We start from the raw sequence: 25,826 nt of genomic DNA, 5'->3' as shown, positions 1-25,826 counted from the left end.
GCTCAAAATGTTCTGGGGGAGGATCCCCAGACAGCCTGCTTATAAGTTTCAATAATGTGAAAATATATTCTTGTCTTGCTGTCTTGCACACAGTATTGAGCATTGTTACCTCCCGTGAGCTAAGTGTATCATCACATCCCTATTCTGAGCATTTATGTTCCCACCACTTTTCAACACAACATGACAACCAGAAAATAATAATTAAATTAGGTTATACTAGTAATTTATATATATATTTAATAAACATAATCAATAAAAAAAAACAAAAAACAGTTGAAGTTCATCATGTAGCCTACAACTTGTAAAGGTTTTTAAACACTTAAGTAGCCAACAAGTATCTCAGAATTATACACTACCTGAGTAAATGTACATAGTTACACTACCATTATATAAACTTCAAAGGAATCGTTCTTAATGAAATTGCATTACTTATATTTATTAAACGTCAACTAATGATCCTGTGGTTCAAGCATTTTGTAACAAGAATAAATTACTATAATACAGTCATTATTTATCAGTTAATAACAATCATAATAGGCCTATATAATAAATATAGAATAACGACATTGAAACATCAGATCAAACTGGCCCTGAGCTTGGTGTGATTCAGTGAGAAAGAGCCATTTCACCTGCTTCAAACACAGGAGGCGATTAATAAAATAAACAATAAAATAAAACATTTGTGGGAATAAAACTTTGCAAGCTTCACTTTTTTTGTGCTGCACAAAGAGTCCAAAAACATTATTATATCTTTATTTTAAAGATTTTGTTTTGCACAGCCATAAATACAGATTGTTCCCAAAGAACAGAAAAAAACTGCAGAAAATATGTTGTTATCATTCTGATATCAGTTTCACAAAATATGTAAATATTACATTCAAAATTATGGTGAAGGAGAGAGTACCCAGTTTTATTGCAGAAACATTTAAAACACTAAGAATGAAACATGAATAAAAAGAATATGAGCTGTGCGTTTAAAGGTTAAGGGGTCTATACAGATTTCAAGTTTTACAAAGATCAGCTTAATTGTTCAAGAAAACTGGTCCTGGACTTTATTCAGCATCTGAAAATAATGTGTGGACACTGGGACGTTCTCTTTACTCCATTCCTGTGTAGAGAAAAAAACATACAAATTAACCACAATTTAAATTGATGTACAGAAGGTCAACTAGGTCCACGCAAGCAAGTCAGTAAACTTAAATATCCCCATGGCTGCCACATTGCATATGGATTCATTTAATATTTTAATAGAAAGTCAATGAGGGATAAAATGTATGATTGTTTCTTAGTAACCAAAAACATCCCATTTGCATTGTGGCTCAGAATAATTCATTAAATTTAAATGAAATGGAGTATAGAATAGAGTAATGTTGGCACTTTCAAATGATCACAATTCATTTTGCTCAAATTCAATATGGCGCTCTGCCAAGTGAAGCTGGGAGCCAGATTATTGACTAAGTCACAACACTGCCTGGATCGATACCTTTTATCTGCTGTTTATGGAGAGTAAGAGCCTCCTGAACTACATATTGGATGAAAGCAGGGTCCTCCACCTCCAGCTCTGCTGGGACTGAGACAGTTATTGGGCCAGAGTCCAGTATGGTTACAACCACGCTGCTGTCAACTTTAGGCCTGATGTTATTCATCTGTTGCTGCGGAGTCACCTGAAAAGGGATCAGTTCTTGTGGTAAACTATTTAACTAAAACAACACCTAACAAGATTCTTGCCAGCAGCCAAAATAATCACACACATTTTTATGCTTAATTACATACAGTCAGGTATACTTTCAATAAACATAATTAGGTTTGGCTTTGGAGTTTGAATTTAAATCTTGTTTGTTTATTTTAGGGATCAAGTCAATTATCTGTGACAGAATTCAAATAACAGGATTATTACGAATGCTCTTTGGCAAAGAAATTCACATGTTGCAGCTCGGATCAACAGTAATCCTTCTTGATTCTTCAGCCAAAGAGAAGTATTAAAATGCAAGATATAGCCGTGTGGTAATGTCAGAGAAGTAAAACACTGCTACGAACATACTGTGATCACGCTGAAGATGTCGTGTGGGCCCGCTGTGCTGCTGGACAGCTGGCTGACCCAGCCGTATTTATCGTCCATGTTGCTGAGCCATCTCTGTGTGTCCGCTGTGTGCCTCTGGACCAGCTCCAGCCTGTCGTCGTACTGCTGACGGGAGGCGTTGAGCAGCATGGACATCTCCTCCATCTCAGAGTGCAACTGCTGGACACTGGGACACTCTGAAAGTGCAAATGAGTGTGCATAAATCCAGGTGTGCACGGTGAACAGGGCTTTTGGGGGCTCTAAGCAGGATTTGTTTTTATAGACTAAATGTTTATTCAAATTGTCTAAGAAACAGTCAACCAAATTATTGACTGTCCTGCAGTAACTCAGTTTTGTTTCTCTCATCATTACTAAGACTAGTTCACAAGATTAAGACTTCAAAGTAAAAGACTGTTTTTAATTGTCCCTCTAGGTACAAAAAGAATATCCTATTATTTGGGCCAGAATTTGCATTTAAGGTCCAGATAGGAAAACTTTTACATATCTGTACTATATGTGCACATGTGACTGTGTGGGATAAGCAGCTAAATAGTAGGGATCCAGAAGTGCTCCCTAAAAAACTAATTTTTCTGTCAGTTATTTACCTTTTAACAGATAATCTTCACAGGTCTCGCACAAACTTTGGAGCTGCCGGCACTCTGATACTTGTCTGCGGAGTTGTCTGCACAGATATCTGCTCTGGGAATGCCCCAAAGCAGAAAGTGATCCTGTATCTTTGTAGATAAGCATACAAAAGTAGATGTAGTAGTGGTTTTCATTATTTTTATAAAGGAGATAATACATTGAATATGAATGCAGTGCTACAAATGACACCGGATACCTCTGCTTGGTTGCTGAAAGTACTCCTCAGCTTCTTGTATCTCCTCAAATACATCAGCCACTGTGGAGCTGAATTTCTGCAGCACATTCCTCCCAAAGTCGGACACTGAACCAAGGATGTGATCCAGACCCACCGTCCTGAACAAGCCAGCGCTTGAGCCGCCCTGCATGGCCGACAGCGAGCTAGGCTCGAGCTCCGTGTTGAAGGCTGCCAGGAAGGAGTTCCCAAACACCTGCTGCATCTTTTTGACCAGAACGACGCTCTGGTTGTGCAGGAGGCTGATGTTTGACAGCAGCTGGCTGAACAACGCATCTGCCCGCTGAAGCTCCAGATCTGCTTCATCTTCTCTGACCTGGATCTCGGCTGAGTTGGTGTGAACCACGCTCTCCTCGCTCGGATCGTGAGCTTGCTCTGTATCTTCCAGCTGGGCCGCCATTTTCCTGAAAAACTCCTCCACCTGCAGCAAAGATTCACAGACGAACCATCATCTTTGGAGTTACAAATCCAATTAATATTTTGTAGGTCTCAGACAGTTATTGTAGGAATATGCTGAGGTCAAACCTTGAATGAGAAAGAGGCGAAGCCACGGCGACACGTAGATGTATAGAAGGCCTTACACGTATCTTCAAGACATGGTCGACATTCCTCAAAGGAAGATTTGGTTAAATCTTGACATTGCTGCTCAGCTTCCTCTAGTTTCTGCTCTGTTTCCCGGGCCAGCTGCATTGCCCCCTGAAGGAACCCCAAAACAGAAAATTATGTCACAGATACATTGCCTCTAAATAAGCAAGAGAGAATATGATGCGGTTTGGGGCTCTAAGCCCCAAGTCTTTTATTTTGAAAAAAAACAAAAAACATACTAAAAACAGATGAATCCACAGACAGTTAATTTATCCTGACTGCAGTTAAACTACACCCCGACTCCCTAAAACAGCGCTATACTCCCACATTCATTATTCACTGTCTGCTTTGAGGTTTCTCTGTGAGGCTTTGTGTGGCTTTGCCTTTATGAGTTAGAAAATATGTCATGAATAACGCACACAGACTGGCATGTAACTGCTCAACTACAGTTGTCATGTTCTGAGAAAAGTTATTGTGTTTAAGCCATAGAGGTTTAAACACAGCTTGACTTTGTGGTGTTTTGATTGCGGGCTTCTTACATCAGGAATGATTACCGCATATAGGTTTGCAGAGGCTGTGCACCTAATGGCCATCACAGAGACAGGATTTATACCTTTTTCTTGTCACTGCTGTGTCTCAGGGCGTCCATAAGATGTCTGTGCTTCTCCTCTTTTTTCTCCATCATTTCCTTCACCCGCTTCACCCCGAGTAATGCTCGCTTTATTTCCTCATCAACATGCTGCTCCCCCGCTGCAGACAGCTCTACACACACCAATGAAACATACTGTGATTCAGCATGGCTGCAAACAATATCGGTCAGAAACATCTCAGTGTTTTATGAAGGCCTCACTTTTCAGGGTGTCCTCGCTCAGTGGTGGAGAGTCAGCAGCACAGAGCAGGACTTCAGCAACGCAAAGAATTTGAACAAGCAGCCTCTTCATCCTGTCTTAAGATCTATAAAAAGTGCTCATAAAAACTTACTCATTATTCCTCTACGCTGAACCGAGCAGCAAACAGAGGACATGCTTTGACTTATGTGCCTGCCATGTAACCTGCCACAAGGTGGTGCCATTTCTCAAGCATTTTAATTTAGAGGCCATTTAGATATGAATACAACATTAAGGCTAATTAAGGCTAACTAGTTATCCAACAGGACAAAAATGTCATTAGTATGGACTATCACACATCAGAGTAAAGCCAAAATAAACATGATTACCAAAAGAGATCCCACATAACTGAAGCTACTGCAGTCAACTAATCTTTCTTGGTTTAAAGTATCACATATTACATCACATGGATAACAACTATAATGCAGTGCAATTTAATTATTCATTATTAAGTAAACAAATTACAAATTCTTTCCTTAGCAAATATGTCAAAGTACTTTTTTGTACTGTTGCAGAACCTGTAGAGTTAGACTGTACAGTAGACAACGATTTATTATAACATCTCTGTGCGCGTCATGACAGCACAAACTGGCATAAAATAAATAAATGTCACATTGTAAAGTATTTTCATGGATTATTTTATTTATTTATTTTATTTTCACGCATGGACGCTGGGATATATATTTAGCCTATATATCCCAGTGTCCATGCATGTGTCCCAAAACCAATCTTACTGCAAAACAGTATTTGATGATACCTGTGAAGAAATACCTTCTCCTAATGTTAAAGAGTAAATTGTAGTGACCGTACGTGCGAAAGAAATAAAGTAGTTTAGAATATTTACCTTGACAGCAACAGAAACATGAGCGCCCTGAACAAAAGCAGCAGGTTGTGCAGTTGGAGAGAGGAGAGTGAGGCGCCTGCTTCCTCAAGGGATTGAATCTATTTTTATGGATCTAACTCACCAGCTCAGATCCTATTAGTGTGTTTGCATTATTAAGCCTTACGCGCGCAGCAAAACTACAGATCAGCTTCAGACTCGCTTTAATGTGTGGTAAACATTACATGCTCAACTGTATGCAGGCCCATCTCACTTCACTGTCTCCTTCATACTCCAGAGCCCTCCGGAGGTAAAACTTTCTGCTCTAATCTGCATCAGACTGACAGTAAGCCTGGGCTTCCTGCAGAGACCTGGCACACGCTGGCAGGGCCTTGGCTAAGCTCTGTAGGCCACGAGAGCAGCAGAAGGACTGCATGTGCATGCGCAAATGTGCATGCGACCACAAAAACATTCAAGAGGAAACCAGTGTGTTTGCAACTTTTAACCATGAACTGTATGTGGAACAGTTTTAAATGTGTGGATGCATTTTTTAAAAACTTGATGTTCCATTACAGAGAAGTCTGAATACATGTCTGTCAGTGCTTCATTATTGCTTTGTGATAACAAAGTTTAAGTAAATATTCGTTTGAAAAAGTATCATCTTACCAATATAGAGCCATTTCAGACTCTCCTGCATGTTCTTAGCAGAAAGTCATCCAGCTTCCTGTCTGTCCCCGTCCTGCAGCACAAAAGACAATGTGAGTTGTCCTTATCGTGATATAAAAACATGGCAGCGGCGTGACAAATGTGGAATTCCTGTGTGCTTTCTGAGCCCACTGCTGAAAGCCTTGACCCAGCAAATGAGGTCCCAACCTCTGAATGAGGACCAGCAGGAGCAGGGCTGTAAGATACCCGACCCTCAGCTGCTTTTTATCAGCTCGCTACGATCCCTATCTGAACCCTAATACCAGCCTGCTGCTACTATTATAGCTGACAGTAAAATAACAGTTTTGAAGGCTTTAGGAAAACAAGTAATTAGTCGCCGTATCGTCTCAGGCTGGTCTGGAATCTAATATGTGCTGGACTGGGTCAAACCCAAGCTATTAGCAGTGAGCCCCCCAAGTTTGAAGGCTCTGTTATCCAAAGACAGAAGAAAAACAAAGCTGAGTTTGATGTCTGTGTTTTTTTTAAAGCTCAGAGGATTTTAGAGCTGAGACAGTTTGTGTTATCTGTATCTTTCTCCTATAAATCAACTGGTTTGAACGGAGTGAGTGTAAAAAGATTAACATCAGGGCCACATTGGTGACTCTGACCTGTGCTGTGAAGACATGAGAGTGTCTAATTTCTTTGATGTTAGATGCAGCTGTTTTTGGCCTTTGATCAGTGATCTGCATCTGCAGGCCGGAGAGATTATGGATACAGGAACTGTTGAAATTATCACTGCGCCTGGAGGAGTCAAAGGGAAATGGCCGTTGGTGAACCTTATAGTCTAATATTGATAGATTGTGGTGATTTCTGATGGTCCATTGGGACAATTTAATGCAACAGAAATCATTTGTTATGTCAAATGTCAATAAGTGCAAAGATCTATTTCATCGTAGGGAGGATGTTGTGCATCACAGCGAAGCAAATCTTTCCTGTTTCCTTTATCAAGCAAACATCCCAAGGAAGATAAAGGGACTATTAAGTACTATAAAGTCTGATAATGATAATATAGCACTAAAATAAAAAAATCTGTATATTATCAGGTGATTTTTGTCTAGAATTATGTCCAAGAAATGCAAATCTCTTCAAACAAATGGAGAGAAATTCCATTGCAGTAAGTCTGCTTAATTAAATGTTAATTTTCCTTGATTTAAGTGAAATCATTTGTCTTTGATTTAAGATACAGATACTTATTTCTAGCAAGATGTTGTTTTAACAAGATTGGGTTGAAATACTTTGCCTGTGCTGTCAGATGTTTTCTTTATTTAATGAAAATAATAGGAAAAACTACTTGCAAATATGTAAATGTTTGCAGTAGTATCTCAGGAATGTGGGATTATTGTGATAAATCAGTTGATAAAATACCCCAAACCACATGACTGAGCTATTATTGAGTAGCACAGAGAGGCCAAATGACCCTAAAGGAATATCATATGAATATGAAAGTGGCTTTTCATCCTTAAAGGAAATGAGATGTGAAGATGTAATAACACAGGAACTGCCCTGCAATGTCGCCGTTTCGGTGTCGCTCCACCTCCCCAAACCTTTGAAATTATCCTTAATGGGTACCAGATTTTCACCCGAGGACGCGATTGCCATCAACCCCTAGTAACTTAATCTCATCTCCGGCTGGATTACTGCACGACGTCCCGCGGTCTGTGGTGTTGAAATCAGCCCGCACCTCCTCCCTGCCTACCTGGGGGAGACGCAGCAGGAGAGGACGGGACAGTCACCGGTAAAAAGGAGTTGGGGCCGGAGGAAACTGGGGACGATGTAAAGTTACAGAGAGAACGTGAGAGAGAAAGCAAAGAAAACCCGGAAACCACACACACTCAAAATAAGAGTGTTTTTTTTTGTAGGGTTGGCCTTTGTTTTGGGGGGGCAGATAATATGTTTTGGGGGAAATGTGTGTTGTATATCAAGTGGAATATCAGAGAGCTGCAAAAAAAAAAAAAAAAAACACAGGTCAATGAGGTAAATCCATAGAAACCTATCCGGGTGTGCAGTGAACATTGTCCATAAAGAAAGTTTGACATTTTGGCAATTATTTTATTCCCACCAGTAGCCCACATGTAGGCTATAATCAGCCATAAAATGCTGAATTGTCTCACACAAATTAAACAAACAACACTTAGGCCCAAACTGAGTCTGAGAGGTGTTTGCTACTTTAGCTTCCCCGTTTCTAATCTTTATGCTAAGCTAACTGGCTGCTGTCCATAGCTAGGTCTACAAATTAAATGGACAGATAAAAGAACTGCAAGAATTAGCATATTTCACAAAATATCAAATTGTTCTTTTATTGGAGAGTTTGTGGAGATAACGGCTAAATATATAGAGTGGACATACATTTTGAGGTAGAAAGGGTAACTTTATTTTCATACAACGGTGATTATTCGTTAAAAAAAAACCTACTTGTGTTTTCTCCACACAAAAACGATTTAATTCTGAAAGTGACGCCGGAAGTGCAGCTCGTATATTCTGTGTAACTTCAAGGCTGGTGGTAACAGATCAGCGATACTTCCTCCTACTGGACTACATCACACCACTCCTGCAAAAACTCTTCAAAAGCAAAGCGAGCGAGGGAACAGAGACGATGGGATTTTAAACCGGAGGGTCAACATGAAGACACACTTATAGTTAAATTGTATTTCTTTTGTTAGCGCGTGTCGTTCTGCGTGGATCAACTTTACACCTTTGCACTGGATGCTGAGATGCGCAGAAAGTGACAGGGGTCCTCATCTCTTCTACAGTCCTCAACGAGTTATTAAACGCCATGAAAGGTATGTTACCTTCGCATGCAGCTGATTTTTATTTTTTTTTTATCCAAACTCACAGGTAACAAGCTACTGCAGATTTTACTGGGTTCTTCTTTGTGGTGCGCGCTTCACATCTGGATGACATTACGGTACCGCGGCGCAGAAGTTGTGAAAAACTTTTTATTTTCTTCCACCACTTAGTGGCATCCCCTTGGAGGATATAAGCAGATAAGAAAACAAGATGTCAAGATGCTATTTCCAAAAATAAAAACACTTTTTCATGGTGAAGGAAAGATCCTGCATGACTTATGATGACCAGTGGACACCACTTCATCACACCCCAACCAGTAGCCAATTCAAGCTGCATTGGTAGCATTAATAAGTACAATATTTTATTAATTTTACCTAGAGAAACTGAGGTGTAATACCCCCCACCAGTAAACACAAAGCTCATCCCTGCCTGTCTCCCCCATCGCCCCCCTCAGTCCCATCTGTTTACCATTACCAGTGATGTTCTCTGAGCTCTGCTCCAGTCTGCAGTGTAGTGCAGTACAGTGTAATTAGATTTTACTGTCAACAACCCAGAGAAACCACAGCCTGTGGCTTTTACAGTTCTCTGGACCTCCTAACTCCACACACACACAGACACAGACTACAGATGATACTCTACTATCTCCAACCTAATGCGTTGTTGGCTGCCTCCACTCTGCAGAGATCATTGTATTTAAGGATTATGCATTCTGTGCAGCTGCCCTGTTGTGTTCCTTTCTGAGTTGTTTTGTTTGTGGATTCACTACCAGCTGCTTTAGACACAATGTACCTAATGCTACTAGCGTGCGTAAGACCTGTTTATATCACATGTTTCTGATTATGTCACACAGACGACTTTGCAGACGAGGAGGAAGTACAATCTTTTGGATACAAGAGGTTCGGTGAGTGCAATGCTTTTTTTCCTTTTTCTTCAGGTGGAAGTGAGAAAAGCCGACACACTTGGAGCTCTAATCATAAAACTTTTATGGTTTTCAGAATAAAATGTTGTGAATGAAAGCCACCAAGTGTGTGGGCTTGACTCCTTTTCTCCTTCCTGCTGTTACTTACCTAAAATTGCCTTGATATTTATGGGCATGTTGGTCTAATTGAATCTTGTAGTTAACACAAAAGACACGTTTCCCACGTCAGGACAGACAGCAGGCTGCCCGAGCCTCGTCCATCCTGATGTTTGGCTCAGTCACTTATGGTTCTGCAGGGTTTGGGTGAATCACAAATGTGGCTGACAGTCTGTGAGGTCCAGCTCACCACTGGCCCGACAACTGCTGGCAAAGCTCGCCAGATCAAGAAGCATCAGACACTCTCTTCTCTTTTTTTATCCACTTAAATTGAGCCACTCAAACACGTTGACTCACACAAACATACTCAAACTGAAATTGTACTCAACATATCTTTCTGTTGAAGTGCGACACATGCAGGCAGAGTTCACACGCACTCGGTTTGTGTACCTGTGCAGCAGGGTTGTGCAGCTGATAGGATGCAGCATGCCACTTTTTCAGACCCATTTTCAGAGGTTTTCCCAGCAGACTTGATATGACCAGAATGATAAGGATCGAAAAGGGCCAAGTCACCCATATGACAAACACCATGAAAGGAATGAAGCCCACTTCATATCTTCACTTAGCAGTCACAAGCGTTTGAGATATATATACCTGACATTTTCCCCTCCTTTACAAGAAAGAAGAATTAATAGAAATGGTCACTTTTTAAAATTCTCTTTTACACAAAACAAACACGTTCTCATCTCAGGGTGTCAAATACAGACTCTTTGAGAGAGCCTGACAAAGCATCCATGTTTGACGCACAAGGTCCCTTCAGCATCCGTATGAAACACCTTCAGGTTTAGGAAAAGATCATGGGGTTGGTTAGGTTTAGGCATCAGAACTACTTAGGTTATTGTGTTGTCGTGGGTTGAAATAAGTACATTACATGATGGCAGACGGTTACATGACGGTGTTACTTGAAAGCAGAGGGTGTCTCATGAAGGGCACCTTTTGCACCAAATACAGATAGACTTTCTTACAGCGTTGGTATTTGACGCCGTGTTCCAAATACACATAGGCCTGAAATACATGCACACCTATAGACATGCATTAATTGTTGGGAGAGATGTCAGAGTGATGGGGCTGCTGCAGAGCGCCCTGAGCAGTTAGGGGTTCAGCACCTTGGCAGGGCCCAGGAGGTGAACTGGCACCTCTCCAGCTACCTGTTCATGCTGGACTTCAACCGCCAATCCTCCAATTCCCAAGCCAAGTCCCCCACGGACTGAGCTACTGCAGCCCCAATAGGGGTGAATAGACTTTTGTCAAAAGATCGTAAAATACAACGGCAACATGTCTTTCTGCAAAAGTTTTCTCATTACCCTGGATAATCCACATACTTCACTGTCAATAAATTTTTTTCTGCTAAATAGCTCCTATGAGTAATACTTCCTATAAAATGGAAAAACATGTCTTTTAGTGATGTTGATGAACGATAATATGGTCCATTTTGCACTTACCCTTTTCTTTTTATTTCATAAATGCACATATGTTACTCATGCACGCTACGTTAATGATGCACAATCTTACCATCTGAAATAAGAATCAGTCAGTTTCACTACTCCAGTTGCTGCTGTTGGGTTTTGTGAGACAGTATGTTTGCCATCAAGTGCATTAATTCATGATTTTGGATAAAGAAGAAAGAACTGGCAGCAAAGGGCAAACTCTGTGTCACACACACACTCAAACACATCATTATTACTCTCCTTGGAGACGGAGCACATGCTCCATCATTGCTTTGTTGATTCAACATTGATCTGGGATCAGGAGCCTCTGTGTCTCAGTGTTTAGGGTGTTGCTGCAGTATGACTCATTCACACACAGTTCGGCCGAGGTCCATGAGAGTGGATGTGAGGCAGTGGACTCCACAGCACCAGCAGAGGCAAATTCAAACTGTGTCAGTCTCTTTCATCCGAATCACCCGAGTAGAGGCATCCTGTTTGTCTTTCTCTGCGAGCGCGTGCGAGTCCCACTCCTGGATTAGATTAGATAGCTGCAGGAAGGGAAGCCAAATCCAGCTCACTTTTAACTTTATTCAAATGAACTCTTGACATTCGGAGGAGTCGGAAGAGAGTGTCGCTGAACTCTGAGCTGAGTGCTGTTGGCCCTCTCGGCGACACAGCAGCTGTTTGGAGGGGCCGGCTCTGAGGGGCCCCCTCATCGCTCAAGAGGCTTTGTTGTGCAATAGAGCTGCATTCATGCAAACCATCACAAACCCTCATTCTTCCACTATTAGCACTATAATGTCAGTACTCAGGGGAAAACAAGCAGTTATTTCCTCTCTGCATGTTTTGCTTTAATCCATTGTAAATCTCACTGGAGACTGATAGTATTTAAATTATTGTGATATGTCAAAGCTGTGACTGTTGTGCAAATGTGCGTCTGGTTTATAAAGTAATGACTTGACACAGAAACAGAGAACACTTAATCCTTCTGGTTTTAAGAAGAAACAGTACATACAATACCAGAGCTTTTGTTTTTCTTATCCTCTTTACATACACATTTCACAAACTTTGCATTACTGCTGACCACTTTCTAAAGCCATTGACTTCCACTAATTCCAGCACACAATGAAAACCATCTTGCCGAGGTTTGAAACATGGATATATATTCCATCAGCGACTATTTAGCTACATTTATTTTTTTTAGTGCCAGCCCGTTGTCATTCCATGGCGTCAAAGTAGTTTTGGTGCCTAAACCTAGCCAAACTGCGACCATTTCGCAACATTAGCCACATCTTAAAAAGGCGTTTTATAAAGACACTGAAGACCTTGTGCATGAAATACTGACCAGTTGTCAAAGCGTTGTTAAAGCATCGGTATTTGATGCCCTGGCGTGTGTTGCAGTTAGGGCTGGGCGATCAAAACGATAACAATAATTCAGGACAACTTTCATCAAAGACCTCCTGCCCATCAAAGCACCTACATGGAAAGCCATGAGAGAGAGCAACTTGCCACATGCCTATGTGGAAAGCATGAGGCAGGGAGAGCACACCTCTCTGCCCTTCCACGTGCCTGCGTGGAAAAGCCATAAGGTAGGGAGAGCACCTCCCTGCCCATCCATGTGCATACATGGAAAGCCCGAGGCAGAGAGCCGCAGTAAAAAAAAACGTACAGAACAGAGCATGCATGCAATTTACATGTTTAATCAGATATTACGTGGGCACTGATGCATGGTGTTAAACGGGCCTGGGGCTGAAGACCATACTGTTTATTATCAGGATGCAGCCTCTCACATGCCACACATGCGGGCTCACATGCACGAACAATGGCAAGCGCAGAGATAGTTTGTGGACACGTTGAAGTGAAGGTAACTCCAAGCCACTGCAGTATGTGCAACAAAACCACGTCTCTCATCCTCTATGTTATTACAAGCACACCGCGCTAACGCTAGCTTGGCAAAGCTAGATATACAACGAGCTAAATGAAAACTGTCTGAAGTCTAACTGTTAAGCTTAGATTGCCATGTAGCTTCAATCTGCACATTGTTACCTGCAGTGAATCATGCAGAGACAGAGGGAAGAAGGACAGGATATAGCTGTCCAAACTGCGGTGCATGTTAGCATGTTTGATTCTATTTGGCCGAATTAATTCCCCGAAATGCTTCTGATAACGAGATATGCCTGATCGGCCTATACCTATCGGATCGATAACTATTGTGCATCCCTATCAGATACAGCCTGAAAGGTGGAACTGGGGTGGCGGTGGGTTATGAGCTTTTGCATAGGAAGCAGCGAGGATGGGCAGGTAGGCTACGGCAGCTTAAATAGGCACCTTGTCTGGAATTTGCCAATGAATGCAAAAAGAGGAATCGGCTGAGCTGTTAGCTGATGTGCTGCTTAGTTGGCTGCTTTCGCTGATATGCTGGAATGAGTAGAGCTTGACTTCGCTGCCTGCCTGAACTAACTCTATGCTTGATTTATTGGGACAGAATTTTCCTTAATAACAATATAACAAATTTTCAATAAATGTTTGACTTCATTCATTTGAATCACAAACGAATTAGCACTTAATTTTTCTATTAGAAATAATTATTTGACATTTATCGTGATAGTTATCAATATCGAATGATTGGGATCAAATATTTGGCCATATCGCCCAGCCCTAGTTGCACTTACATGATTGCTTACACAGCAATCATGTAATCATGTAAGTTACATGATTGCTGTGTAAGCAATCATGTAACTAATCAAGCAGGCGCTGTTTTGAAAGCAATTCCTTGTTGTTTGGACATCCAATGGTGGACAATGGTGGCTGTTGCTCAACAGGTGCTGCGGGTTGTCCACTTCTTGCAGGGTCAGTGGTAATAATTGTGAAGCACTTTGGGTAAAAGCATAACATAAATACAGTATATAAGAAACGTGATATCATGATTAGGACAACAAGAAGTTTGTATTTTTCTGAATTGTTACGTTGCTTTTGGATCTTACAGTTTCACACAAGCACTTGAACATATCACAGACTGCATGACCACAGTAAAAATATAAAGGGAACTAAATGTTCTCTGTGGTGAGTTATCTATTTATTTCAAGTACGTTTCAAGCCTCTGCAAGTTGATTTTCATAGCTTGCTGAATTGATTAGAAGTCAATAAAGAATCAGACTTAAAAGTCATGATCTGCTTTGTAAAATGCACCAGAGTATTGTAAAGTATATGTGGATTGTAGTTCAAAAAGGCCGTAGTCCTTTTCAGCAAGATGCTTTAGCGTCATGGGATAAAGAATGGGGAGATGCATTCAAAAAGATAAAGGAGAAGAGGAATACCATATGGTCTGATGGTTGGCTTCGTCTCTCTTTTCCAATTCCTTGAATTCCAAGATTTAATGCACTTATCTCAGTTTAGTAATAAAATGCTGTACTGCCGTTGTGAAAAATCCATCTGACAGAGCTTTCATTCGGTTTCTTCACTGCTTTGGCTGTAACTCATCCACACCAACAAACCCAGGCTGACCTCCAGCCTTTCTGTAAGGCATAGTGACATACATGTGTTATGTTAAATATATTTCAGTGTACCTTTGGGGGTTAGGGTTTAGTCATCTTTCTAAAAGTCAGATACAGATTGAACTGTTTCTGATTCTCTATCTAACATAAACATCATCCAGAAGGCATGCATACCACCATGTATATTCACACAAATGCACATATTTTTCCACTGGTTTGTATACAAGTGGAACAACACACACACAAACACACCAGTATATTCACAGTGAATTCATATGGTAATCCCATCTCTCCCCCTGCCAAGGTGAAGCCAGGCCGGAATTTCTTCCACAATGCTAAAGATCCAAACATAATTATTTTTCTGTGGGGGGTTGACATAAGAAGGTCACCAGAATAAAATAACAAAATCTACCTGAGCTTTGGCTGAACTCTTACAGCCCCTTTAGAGCTGCTATAATCATCGGCCATTGGACTGAATGAAAGTGTTTTTCTCACATCTTTGTCAAAGAAAACAAAATACAATTGGCAATACATCCCTGCTCACGTCCACAAAATCTCTGTGGGATGTGTGCTGCATACAAAGAGAGTGACAAAAGTCAGTGGAAAGGTACAAAAGCTGAAACATCAACAGTAAAGACTAAAAGGGAGCTATGATTCCAGTCTGCAGGAAGAAAAGACCGGAGTAGCTTTTGTTTCAACTTCTACTGTTGACCAGTTGCAAATAATCCTGATGGTGCTTAACTTAGAGGAAACAGAGACCTGGGAACTCCAAAAGGCAGGAAGTTATCATACTAGCTGTGTTCAGTTTCCAGTAAGACTGTGCTCCGCTGAAATATAAACTGCTCCACAAAAGAGATGTGGAATGGTTTACAGTCATGGAATGGACAATATTCCCTTAAAATAACTAAATCAACTTTTATTTTGGTTAGTGACCCTAGAACAGGGGTTTTCAAAGTGTGAGGCAGGCCTCCCAAGGGGGGCTCCAAACAGTTTCAAGGGAGGCTCAGTGAATGGAAGTGAAACAATATAACATTACTTATTGCATTAGTTATCAAAAGGAGATCACGTAGAATAACCTACATGTATGAGCGTTCAGAGATACGGTAGTTTTTGGGAACTGTTTTCCACCCATCAGAGTCAGAAACGAATAAATGCCTTAGGACTGACCTTTTTTAAAACTATTTCTTGTAGTCCGAAGTTGTCAAACAGCAATATTAGGCCATTTTGTGTTCAGTTTATTACTATTCAGCGCTTTCCCTCTCTCTTTACATGTAAACTACAACTTACAGCCAAATGTAACAAGTTCAGGCACATGCACTACGAAAATCAGGATACAACATCCAATGATGATGGCACATGTTAGCAAAATGCAAGTGGCACCCAATGGAAGCAATGTTAGCATTAATGTCTGAGACAGTGGCAAGGTATGGGCAGACATAATGTACATGTACGTTTTGTAGGTTCAGAAGAACTACAAAGGAGACTTTTCTTAAAGCAGAGCAAAACCTTTGTCTTGATCCAGTGTTGCTGTGTTGCTACATAGCAAGTCAAGCATCATGATCGAGGCCTATGTTATGTCTTAACTTACATAGTAGCAGTCACAAACACATGTCAGATGTAGACTTTAACTGACTTTCTGAGGAAAGGTTAATGCAGAACAGCGTGGCAATATACCCAAAAGCAATTAATTAAAGATTTAATGCTAAACATCACATATTTATAATAAATAATCTGATAATATCAACGTATTCACAGTTCAGTGAGTTTATAGTGACATTATATTATCATATATATTTCATGACATGCATTGCTGGATGGTGTTACTGTACGTTGGGCTCTGGAAGACTTGTATGCTGGGCTGCAGGTAGGAGTCAGGGAAATAACGGCAGCATTATTGCTCCATTCAGCGGGTCCTCCTGGGAACTGCACTGATGTCTGGGTGGGGGTCTTACTCCCTCCGCTGCTGCGTCTCCTGTTCCCACACATGTGGGTTTAGAGAGGCCGGGCTCAGGAGGATTGCGGCCGGTGGTAGAACCCAGAGTGCACTAATCTATTTCCGGCACTTGTTATGGTTTCTCCAGCAAAGCCCAGAACATTCCTGGAGTCGAGCATGGTGTTGGGCCGTATGTGCCTGGAACCAGCTGTGTCAGCACAGCCGGGTCTCGGTCCGGTCCGGTGGGTTTCTCTGGCAAAACGCATTCCCCGGCTTCACAACCACCCTCAGCTGTAGTCGTAATGATACCTCTCCCACCACCTCATCCATCCTGGTTAACATGGACTCAAACATGGTTATGTTAACGTTACCAGCCAGCTTTTGTCAGAGCACTGACACATTTAATACGCGCTGTCATGTGATACTTTGCAGTGTGTTTGTCAGAATGTCTGATGAGGGTTTGAATGCACTTTGCTGTGGTTTCTTGGACTTTTCTTTCAGTAATGTGCTGTGGTTTTCTCAAATTCTGCCTCTTAGTTCTTTTTTAAAATTGCGTGTTAGGTTTTGATCACTTAATACATTTTGTAAAGTGTACAAAGCCGTCTTCGCTGTCTGCCATACCGCTGTCAGAAATGTTCCTTTCGCCTTGAGACCGCACAGTCAGCATTCCTTCACAAACATATTTATTCTGTATATGTATTCTGTGTGTGGGCGGCACGCTGGAGCAGTGGTTATCAAGCACTGTCGCCTCACAGCAAGAAGCTCCAGGGTTTTAACCTTGGTCGTTCCAGGCCTTTCTGTGTGGAGTTTGCATGTTCTTCCCGTGTCTGTGTGGGTTCTCTGGTGGTCCGGCTTTCTCCCACCATCCAACGACATGCGTAGGTTAATTGGCAACTCTAAATTGCCATTAGGTGTGAATGTGTGTGTGACTGGTTGTTTGTGTCAGCCCTGTGATGAACTGGCAACTTGTCCAGGGTGTACCGCGCCTCTCGCCCAATGTTGGCTGGGACTGGCTCCAGCCCCCCACGATCCTGCACGGATAAGCTGTTGTAGATGATGGATGGATTTTCTGTGTGTGAGCAGATGTGCATTTTTTTTTTTAATTGTGCTTCTCTCTTTGCAGCTAAGGTTTAGATTTTTTTCTCTTTCTCTCATGTGATTCTCAGAGTGCATCATATCACATTTCTTATTCACAGTTACCTAAATTGCATCTTGTCATTGTAAGTCCTATAATCAATCTTTTTGATTTAGATCAACAATGCATCAAATGTGAATGTGAACACTATGTGAAATGTAAAAGCTGTTGCTTGTGACAAACCCATAGAAAATTATCACTCAACTCTACAATTTGCCTCTATAGTATCTTTCAGCTTTCTATAACTTTTAGTCTCCAAAAACCCACTGTATGCTACCCATGTATGCTACACTGGATGCTTCTTTTTTTAAATTTTCTCATCTGGATACAATCTGAATATGCCAAAAACACATTTGGGCTGGGCATAGTGTTGAAATGAGCTCTCTCCAGATGCAGAAGTACCTGCAGCGTGTTAAACACCTGTTGCAGAGAGCAGACAGAGATGGGAAAACACTTACTGAAGTCAGCTGCTAAAACGCGGAGCAGACGGCCAATAAAACGCAGGCTTTGTCGCTGACTTTCAAGGGCTTGTCTGGTAAAAATCAGGAAGTAAAAATTGGCCTCTGGGCTAGACATCACTGAGGTCTTGTGTTTTACTCATAATCTTTATGGTGAAATCATTTAATTTAAACTTTGCTGTAACATAACAATCCATCATTCCTCCACATGTAAAGTAAAGATTGTTATAGTGATTCAAGTGGGTGCTATTTTTAATGATTTAAATTAAAATGTCAAGGCCTTAAAGGTGGAGTAAGCGATTCTGGAGAAATCCAACACCATGACAAATACCATGAAATAGAGCGAACAATGACACAGCAAGTAATTTAACTAACGTAAGCTACATAGTGGGTTAGCAAACTGTCGTTCCAGTTGCTGCTGCGAAGTTAATGTGAAGCTAACATGCAGAGATGACGAGACGGTCCCACAGCCAGCCGACCAGCTCCAGACAGCGATACAACTCTCCTGCTATCACAGCTAACATCACAACAACAGCATTATGTTGATGAACTAGAAAGTAAGCGGAATGTCGTGGACAAGTCATTGAACGTTACCTGACGCACAAATCATGGCTGGAATAGTTTTTTTGTGGCTCAGTCAGAGCCACTTTTTTTGTTTCCCAGTCAGGGCTGTGTACAAACACCAGATTGTATTTCAGCATGCGCACACACTAAATTTGATAAATGTTGGATTAAAATCTTTACCCCACTTTTAAATTTATTTTTATCCCTTATCTTGCCTCTTAAACACCTGTTCTTGATTATTTACTTGTTGACCAATTTTGCTCATTCAGTATAAGCAGAGCTGTGGCTCTGTTTGTCTCTGATGATGACACGGAGAGTCCAAATGTCTGCAGCACTTCTCTGCTCTTCATTGTTTACACAATAATTAAAACATTGTATTTTCCTACAACTTGTCTTTTTGATGTTGTGGCTTCTTTGTGCAGTCTGGTGTCATGTGCAGGATTGCCTGGGCACTGTTTTGATTGATTTGTCTTGAAAATGTTCGTACCCACAAGCTTTTTAAGTATTTTAAAAAGCAGCTTGAGGAGCCCTGAAAACATCCCAAAGCACGTTTGAGAACAATTGAGAAATGAATGTTGTGACAAGAAGAGAAAGTGAGTGAGAGAAATAAATGTATGCAGACGCTACAAATTACATTTCCCAGGAAGACACCCAGAAACAATGAAGTATAATGTGATTTTTAAAATAGCCAGATGTCAGCCAGTGGCTTATAGAAACCAGCTCCATTTCTCAGACTTAAGTGTTGTTTTTCTTTTCAGGGAGATGAAAATTCACCCATAGATTTCAGAGCGGGCTGTTAAAAGTGAAACCTTGCTGATGTAAACAAAAAAGATAAAGCAATGCACAGACCAGAGATGAGGGATTTCCTCTCACCACCGGACAAGACAGGAGGAGAGATAACACCAAGATGAATGAAGAATGAGCTAGAAGAGTGTGGGGGGGGGGGGGGGGGGGGGGGGGGAGATGGGGAAGGGAGTGAAGGGGAAGTGGGAGAAAGTGGAGGAGATGCAGCCAGCTGTAAGAAAAGAGCAGGAAGTGGATGGATGGGTTTAGGGGCACATGAGAGGAGCTCTTTGTGAAGAGATAAGAGTGTGTGAGTGTGTGTGTGTGTGTGTGTGTGTGTGTGTGTGAGATGGTGGTAGATAAGGAAAAGGAGGTAACGGAATAAGATCCAGCTGGAATTGTTTATCTGAAGTCCACGTTACACACCTGTATGACATACGACCATACAAGCTCACATATTCAACTATACAAAAAATCATTGGTGTAGCGTTGCTGTTTTCCTCTCTCGGACTCGGACTTATCTCTGTTATAATTCAATCCTTTCAAACTGGAATCCCACAAAACTGTCTGAATGTGAAGAAAGGCCAAAAGAGGAATTGGCAGCCTATCACAGAGGGATTTTATGAACACATAATTTTTCTTTTTTCTTTTTTTTTATTTATGACAGTAGGTTATAGGATGACAGAAGCAGTGGTGGAAAGTAGCTAAATACATTTACACACATGGTGTCCTCAAGTCTGATCTTGAGCTACTTGTACTTGAGTATAAAAGTAAAAATAATAATAATAATAATAATTTGGCAGCTATAGTTACTTGTGTACACAAATATTTTCACATAGATTTTCTGTTTTTGAGATGATATCTCAGTGGGTTTATTCTGACATAATACATTTGACTAATGTAGTGACAAACCCACTCCGTATTCTGCAGATCTGCTTAATTATTTGGAGCGTTTTAGTATCTTTTCAGCTGCAGCTGTTTTCAGCAAATAAAAGCGCTAATAAACTGACTGCACCAAAAGACAGACCATGTTTGCCACTAGCTGGTGAACATAGTGAAGCGTTTAGCAGCCAAAGAGCCAGATATCATTGTCAGGATTATGAAGAGAACGAAACATAACAAAAAGGAGAATGAATATTGGACTCCAAATGAATGCTAATGTTGCTCCATGTCTGCTTGATGTGTACATAAAATACTGTTTGCTAACACCTTCACCATATCGACTATACAGTGAGAATGTCAACGTTGTGTTTGCAGTTTGCCGCAACACTCCCAAGGAAATACAAATCCACAAAATCTGCAACATCATATCTAATCCTCTCTCATTAATTATGTCACAAATCACTAATCGAAACAGATGCCATATAACACTTGCAGCCCTGCAGATGTCACACATTTATCTGCAATTTGAGAGCGACAATTAAATTTGATATTGTGATCTGTGAGAGACCGGTTAAAAACAGACATGGTCACTGATAGTTCAACCGAAGCAGTAATGGCTGAGTTATTCTGAGTTTTAGTCCTTAACATAGGTCCAAAAACATTGGATCCTACACTTCCCATAATGCAACACCCCCCAGATTGTAATGCTTTCTGTTAGAAGTCCAATCCCAAACTGTGATACCCGAATGATGTTCTCTGACTTTAGAAAGCTAAAAGTTACTTTAATATTTAGTGACTTTGATGTGTAAAATCAGCTCTGAAGCTTTAAGTAAATTATCTCAATACACCACAGCAGGAACAGTAACTATAGCACAATTAGATTGTTTTAACATCACAGTCAGGTTTGAGAGATCTCAAACTTTCATCCAAACTTTCCACCCACGCCTTTTTCTCTCTCTGTGCGTTACGCCTTCATTAGAATAAAACAGCAGTAACATGACTCCGGACGCTAGATGCGAAGAGCAGGCTGTGATGTTTTTGCCAGAACAACACATGTGCTGGTAGTTAGCCGCTATTTTCAGTCTGGCTTGTGATCATCCGAGTGTCAGTGACTTTTCTGAATCACCTGTAAGAGTGAGGGAAAGCAGCAAACCCCGTCACAGCCCCCCTCCGGCTCTCACACACCATAATAACCCCAGTGTCCTTGACGTGACCCACATGCAGATGTCAGGGGAGGCTTTCTGGAGTTCAGTATGGCCTCTATTAAAGTGCCTTTAAAGGTGGTGTTTAAACAGGGGGTCTGAGTCATTGATTTAGTAATTAAATAAAAGAATAGCAGACCAGCGAGAAGGCGCTCCAAGACACCTGCATTCCTTTAACCTCTCCCGTGAAAGGGCTTATGTTCAGTTTGGCGAGCTTGTGCATTAGATCTTACATTTATGTTCCTTCCAGTGTGTGTGTGTTTGTGCAGGTGTGCTTGGCCTTACAATAACACACTTTTTTAACACAAATTGATAACTTTTATATATGAGTCCCTTATGTCCATGAACACTGAACGCTCTCCAACACCTCCGGCAGCCGAACACACAGGCGCACTTTAACAATGAATATGGGGATTATAATTTCCTGAATCTGTTATTCACAGTGCAAAATGTTAATGTGGGGGGGGTGACTGTGAGGGTTGCCAAGATCAACCTACAGCTTCCTGGTTTGCAAAAGGGAGTTGAAGCGGAGAGGAACAGTGTTCTGCTCCAGAACTCTGTCAGATGCATAATGACTATCACATTTTCCATGTGTGGCTAAGACTGCAGACAGAGGGAATTCAGTAAATTCATTCTCTGGCACCTTGCAGAAATCCGCACAAGGCTTGTCATGCATGCATGTGGTTAATATATAGTTAATTAGAAATAAGCTACAGTATATTTCTGTTGTTGTTCAGATACCTGATTGAATTTGGGGGCTCTACTTTGAGTCAAAGCAACTCTGAACGTGCAGAGTTTGACTTAATGTAAAATAGTCTGCCAAAATAGTATGCTTTCTTGAGCAAGGGGACTGTGTAAAACACAATAAGCAAACGATACAGATCACTCCACAGATATAAAGTGGTTTTCATTGTAGGTAGTTACATAATCAAATGGAACCTGTAAAAGTAATCCACAGAGTTATTCAGGTAGTATTGGATTATTCTGAGGTTTGTTTTACTACTGATATGGAAAACACCAGTGGCTGAAATCACTTTAAACAATAGTCGTTGCCTTTAAGCATAATGCACAACCTACTAAACTGTAAATCTTCCAAATCTAAATATTCCCTGGTTCCACTGTCATTCAGGTTATTGAACAAATGTTTGGTCTTCTATGGTGATACAGATGTGTCAGAAACCTCACTATTCAGGCTGCTGATATTTAATGTTGTTCAGCAACTCATATAATGCTTTTTGTTTTATTTATTGGTATTTGTATGAACATGTTTGAAAGATTCTGTCTGATAATGTCAAAGGCAACTGGACCTTCTCACAGTAGATTATTAAAGACGCCTTTGGCTTCGCATTCCTAGATATACTAGGAGCTCGATGACTGAGAAGCTTCAGATATAGATATGTGTTGTACTGTATATGCCGAGGGGTTAGCGCCCTGTGTATTATGGTATGAATGGAATGGCAGCACTCTTGAGACTTGACCTATTTTCTTTAGGAACATATTTTCTAAAGAGTTTATCATTTTCATTTTTAAATTGTTCCCTAAAGTAGATCTTATAATTTCCTCACAAGTATCTGTAATCAGAATACATTATATAGCTTAGTTAACAGAATAAAATACAGGATGAGATAATACGTGATCACTTCAATGGTATTCTGTTACCCGTCTCTGCATAGCACACATTGCTGAAGCACTGAGCGGTGTGATTACAAATTGTTTATGGTCATCAGATCTTGCTGTTTGGAGTTATAAAGCAATCATTTTGGTTCCTGATGACACTTGTGCAGCACACATTCAGTTCTTCCAGCATTCTTCTAAATTACCCTAAACCAACAGTAGAGTAATTTAAAGCCATTGTGTGGTGTTGATTACTGCTTTCAGTAAGTGGTATCGCCTCCGTGTGATTCACTACCCAGATGTCAGACAGCCTCTTAATGCTGCTGTGAGGTAGAAGAGCGTGCCACCCTCACGTCTGGAGTGTGTCTGTCTGGACTGATTTTGTAATAAAAAAACATCCTCTTCATCCATCCTGACCGGCTGCTAGAGAGGATGGCTTGTTGTCATTCAGACTGACAGACAACGCCCCCCGCATCCGACCACAGAAGTGGCAGGCCACCCAGAAGGAACTCCAAGAGAGCACACCATCAGCCTTTAGACTCGTTCCTTTTTCAGAATCAGAATCAGATTTATTCACCAGGTATGTGTACACATAAGAGGAATTTGACTCTGGATTGTACATTGCTCACGATGTGCTTACTTATACAATAATACAATAATAAAATCAGACACAGGATACAGTATAGAGAACACATATATAGCATATACAGTCTATGATATATACACACTATAAACAAAAACAATATAGACAGATTGAGACAATAGTGCAATGAGCAGAGTGCAAAGGATGCTGGAGTAAAATTATTATTACCATTATTATTATTATTACTATGTACATACCGGAGGTGGATGTGATATACAGGTACACATACACATACATGCATACATGTACACATGTACACAGTGTGATGTACACATGTACACAGTGTGATGTACACATGTACACAGTGCAAAGGGTGCTGGAATAAATAAGTATTAATAAGTATTATGTGCAGGTGTTATGTACATAGGATTTGGTATACAGTATATATACAATATGACAACAGTATGAACAGCTCTGTAATATAGAATGATGAATAAATGATAAGTGGTAACCAGTAAACAGGTGGCTGATTAGAGGCAGAGTTACTGGGTTATTGCACAGGAATTGTTCCTGACACCATGAGGCAGAAATCCGCTGTTCACCAGAGTGATGGCTTGTGGGAAGAAACTGTTTGTTTTGGCGCAGAGTGCTTTGTAGCGCCTACCAGAAGGGAGAAGCTAGAACAGGTTGTGTCCGGGGTGAGATGGATCTGCATTGATGTTTTTGTGTTGTATTTTGTATCTTTTTGTATTTTGTCTTTGCTGATTTTGGAGGCCCGTCAGCATTTGGAAGCAAAGTCTATAATTCTGTTATCAAACATTCTGCTCTCACTCTCAAACATGAATGATTGTGCTGAGCAATCCATGCAAGTAATCATAGATGTTTTTTTCCATTCTGAAGTTTCTACTTTCTGAACAATGCATATTTTGTTCAAAATATCCTTCTCTACATTTTTATTGATTGTAATACTACTTCACTGGCACTGGGTGAAATAATAGGGTTGCTACAAGCTACAGCTACAAGATTATATAACCACAAACTACATGTGGCATCCACTTTTTACCTATTCACATTTTCAAAATTTGTATAATGTGTAACTGAATTACGTCTAACCTGACAACACACAGACCAGCATCATATTCACATTTTACAGCCCTCCATCTTCTCTCTAAGCCACGGTTAAATGATAGAGCTTCTTATTACAAAGCAATCCTGAAATCACACAGCGGCGCACTCCACGATGACCATAATGTTATACCGACATTACCCACAAGCGACACCACAGCAGAAACCGCCGGCTCAGATTTAAAATGTCAGCACACAGCAGTTCTGTTGGAGGAGACACGTTCAAAGAACACAAGAGGTGCTTTGACGTGTCTTCTGTCCATTTGGCGGCGTTAGCGACAGGATATGGCCGACATGGTGATGAGTTTGGCTGATGTGGGCATGGTCTGTAAAACAACTGTCCCATAAAGGCTTTTCCCAACCAGCTTTCTGTCAAGGATCCCAAGAGTCTGCACAGCTCGTTAAAGGCCTTCCTGGTTTTATCTGGCAGCATCTCAGCAGAACAGGAACTGTAGTTCACTACATTTACATTTCAGACACTTGTTTTAGGACGCTGGAGTGCGACAGGAGACTGAGCTTGAAATTCAATCTAGCATTACAACAACTGTATAATGAACTAGAGCTGGCCTCTTCTGCTGCTGGATATTTTTGGTTGTAGACATATGAAGAACATTGTAAAGGGAGATGAGGGATCGGGATCATTCTGTCAATGCTTATCAGTATCGATCAATTATGATGGGAATTCAAATCAATTCACATTTGCCTAATTTGCAGCTGAGACACCTGTCGCCCAGTGAGCAATCCACAAAACACACTTATCTCTAAACATTTTTAAACCGTTAACAAGACACACACTATGAACGGATTATTCTTGAGGTGAATGTGGGGTTT

General features: G+C 40.9%; 2 protein-coding genes across 2 annotated transcripts in view; one reads left to right on the top strand and one right to left on the bottom strand.

Moving 5' to 3' along the window:
• Positions 1–740: 740 nt before the first annotated feature.
• Positions 741–5,987, bottom strand: LOC119911158 (clusterin-like protein 1). Its single transcript, XM_038729974.1, has 9 exons — positions 5,895–5,987; positions 4,372–4,475; positions 4,135–4,283; positions 3,462–3,632; positions 2,901–3,357; positions 2,665–2,793; positions 2,042–2,256; positions 1,484–1,664; positions 741–1,108 (listed from the first exon to the last, which is right to left on the bottom strand). Exons 2-9 carry the CDS (start codon positions 4,460–4,462, stop codon positions 1,098–1,100), a joined length of 1,404 nt encoding a protein of 467 aa, XP_038585902.1. The 5' UTR covers positions 4,463–4,475; positions 5,895–5,987; the 3' UTR covers positions 741–1,097.
• A 2,444-nt stretch (positions 5,988–8,431) lies between these two features.
• The window catches only part of LOC119911093 (collectin-12-like), a 39,576-nt gene continuing 22,181 nt past the window's right edge, over positions 8,432–25,826 (top strand). Inside the window, exons 1-2 of the mRNA XM_038729951.1 lie at positions 8,432–8,713; positions 9,571–9,621. Coding sequence (XP_038585879.1) covers positions 8,707–8,713; positions 9,571–9,621 — 58 coding nt within the window. The 5' untranslated portion in view covers positions 8,432–8,706. The remainder of the gene's footprint in view (positions 8,714–9,570; positions 9,622–25,826) is intronic.

Source organism: Micropterus salmoides, unplaced genomic scaffold (assembly GCF_014851395.1).
Source record: "Micropterus salmoides isolate LMB-PRFRI ecotype aquatic unplaced genomic scaffold, ASM1485139v1 Ms_hic_scaffold_1, whole genome shotgun sequence".
NCBI lineage: Eukaryota > Metazoa > Chordata > Actinopteri > Centrarchiformes > Centrarchidae > Micropterus > Micropterus salmoides.
Note: the sequence above shows the minus strand (reverse complement) of the source record. Positions and strands in the feature narration are given on the sequence as shown.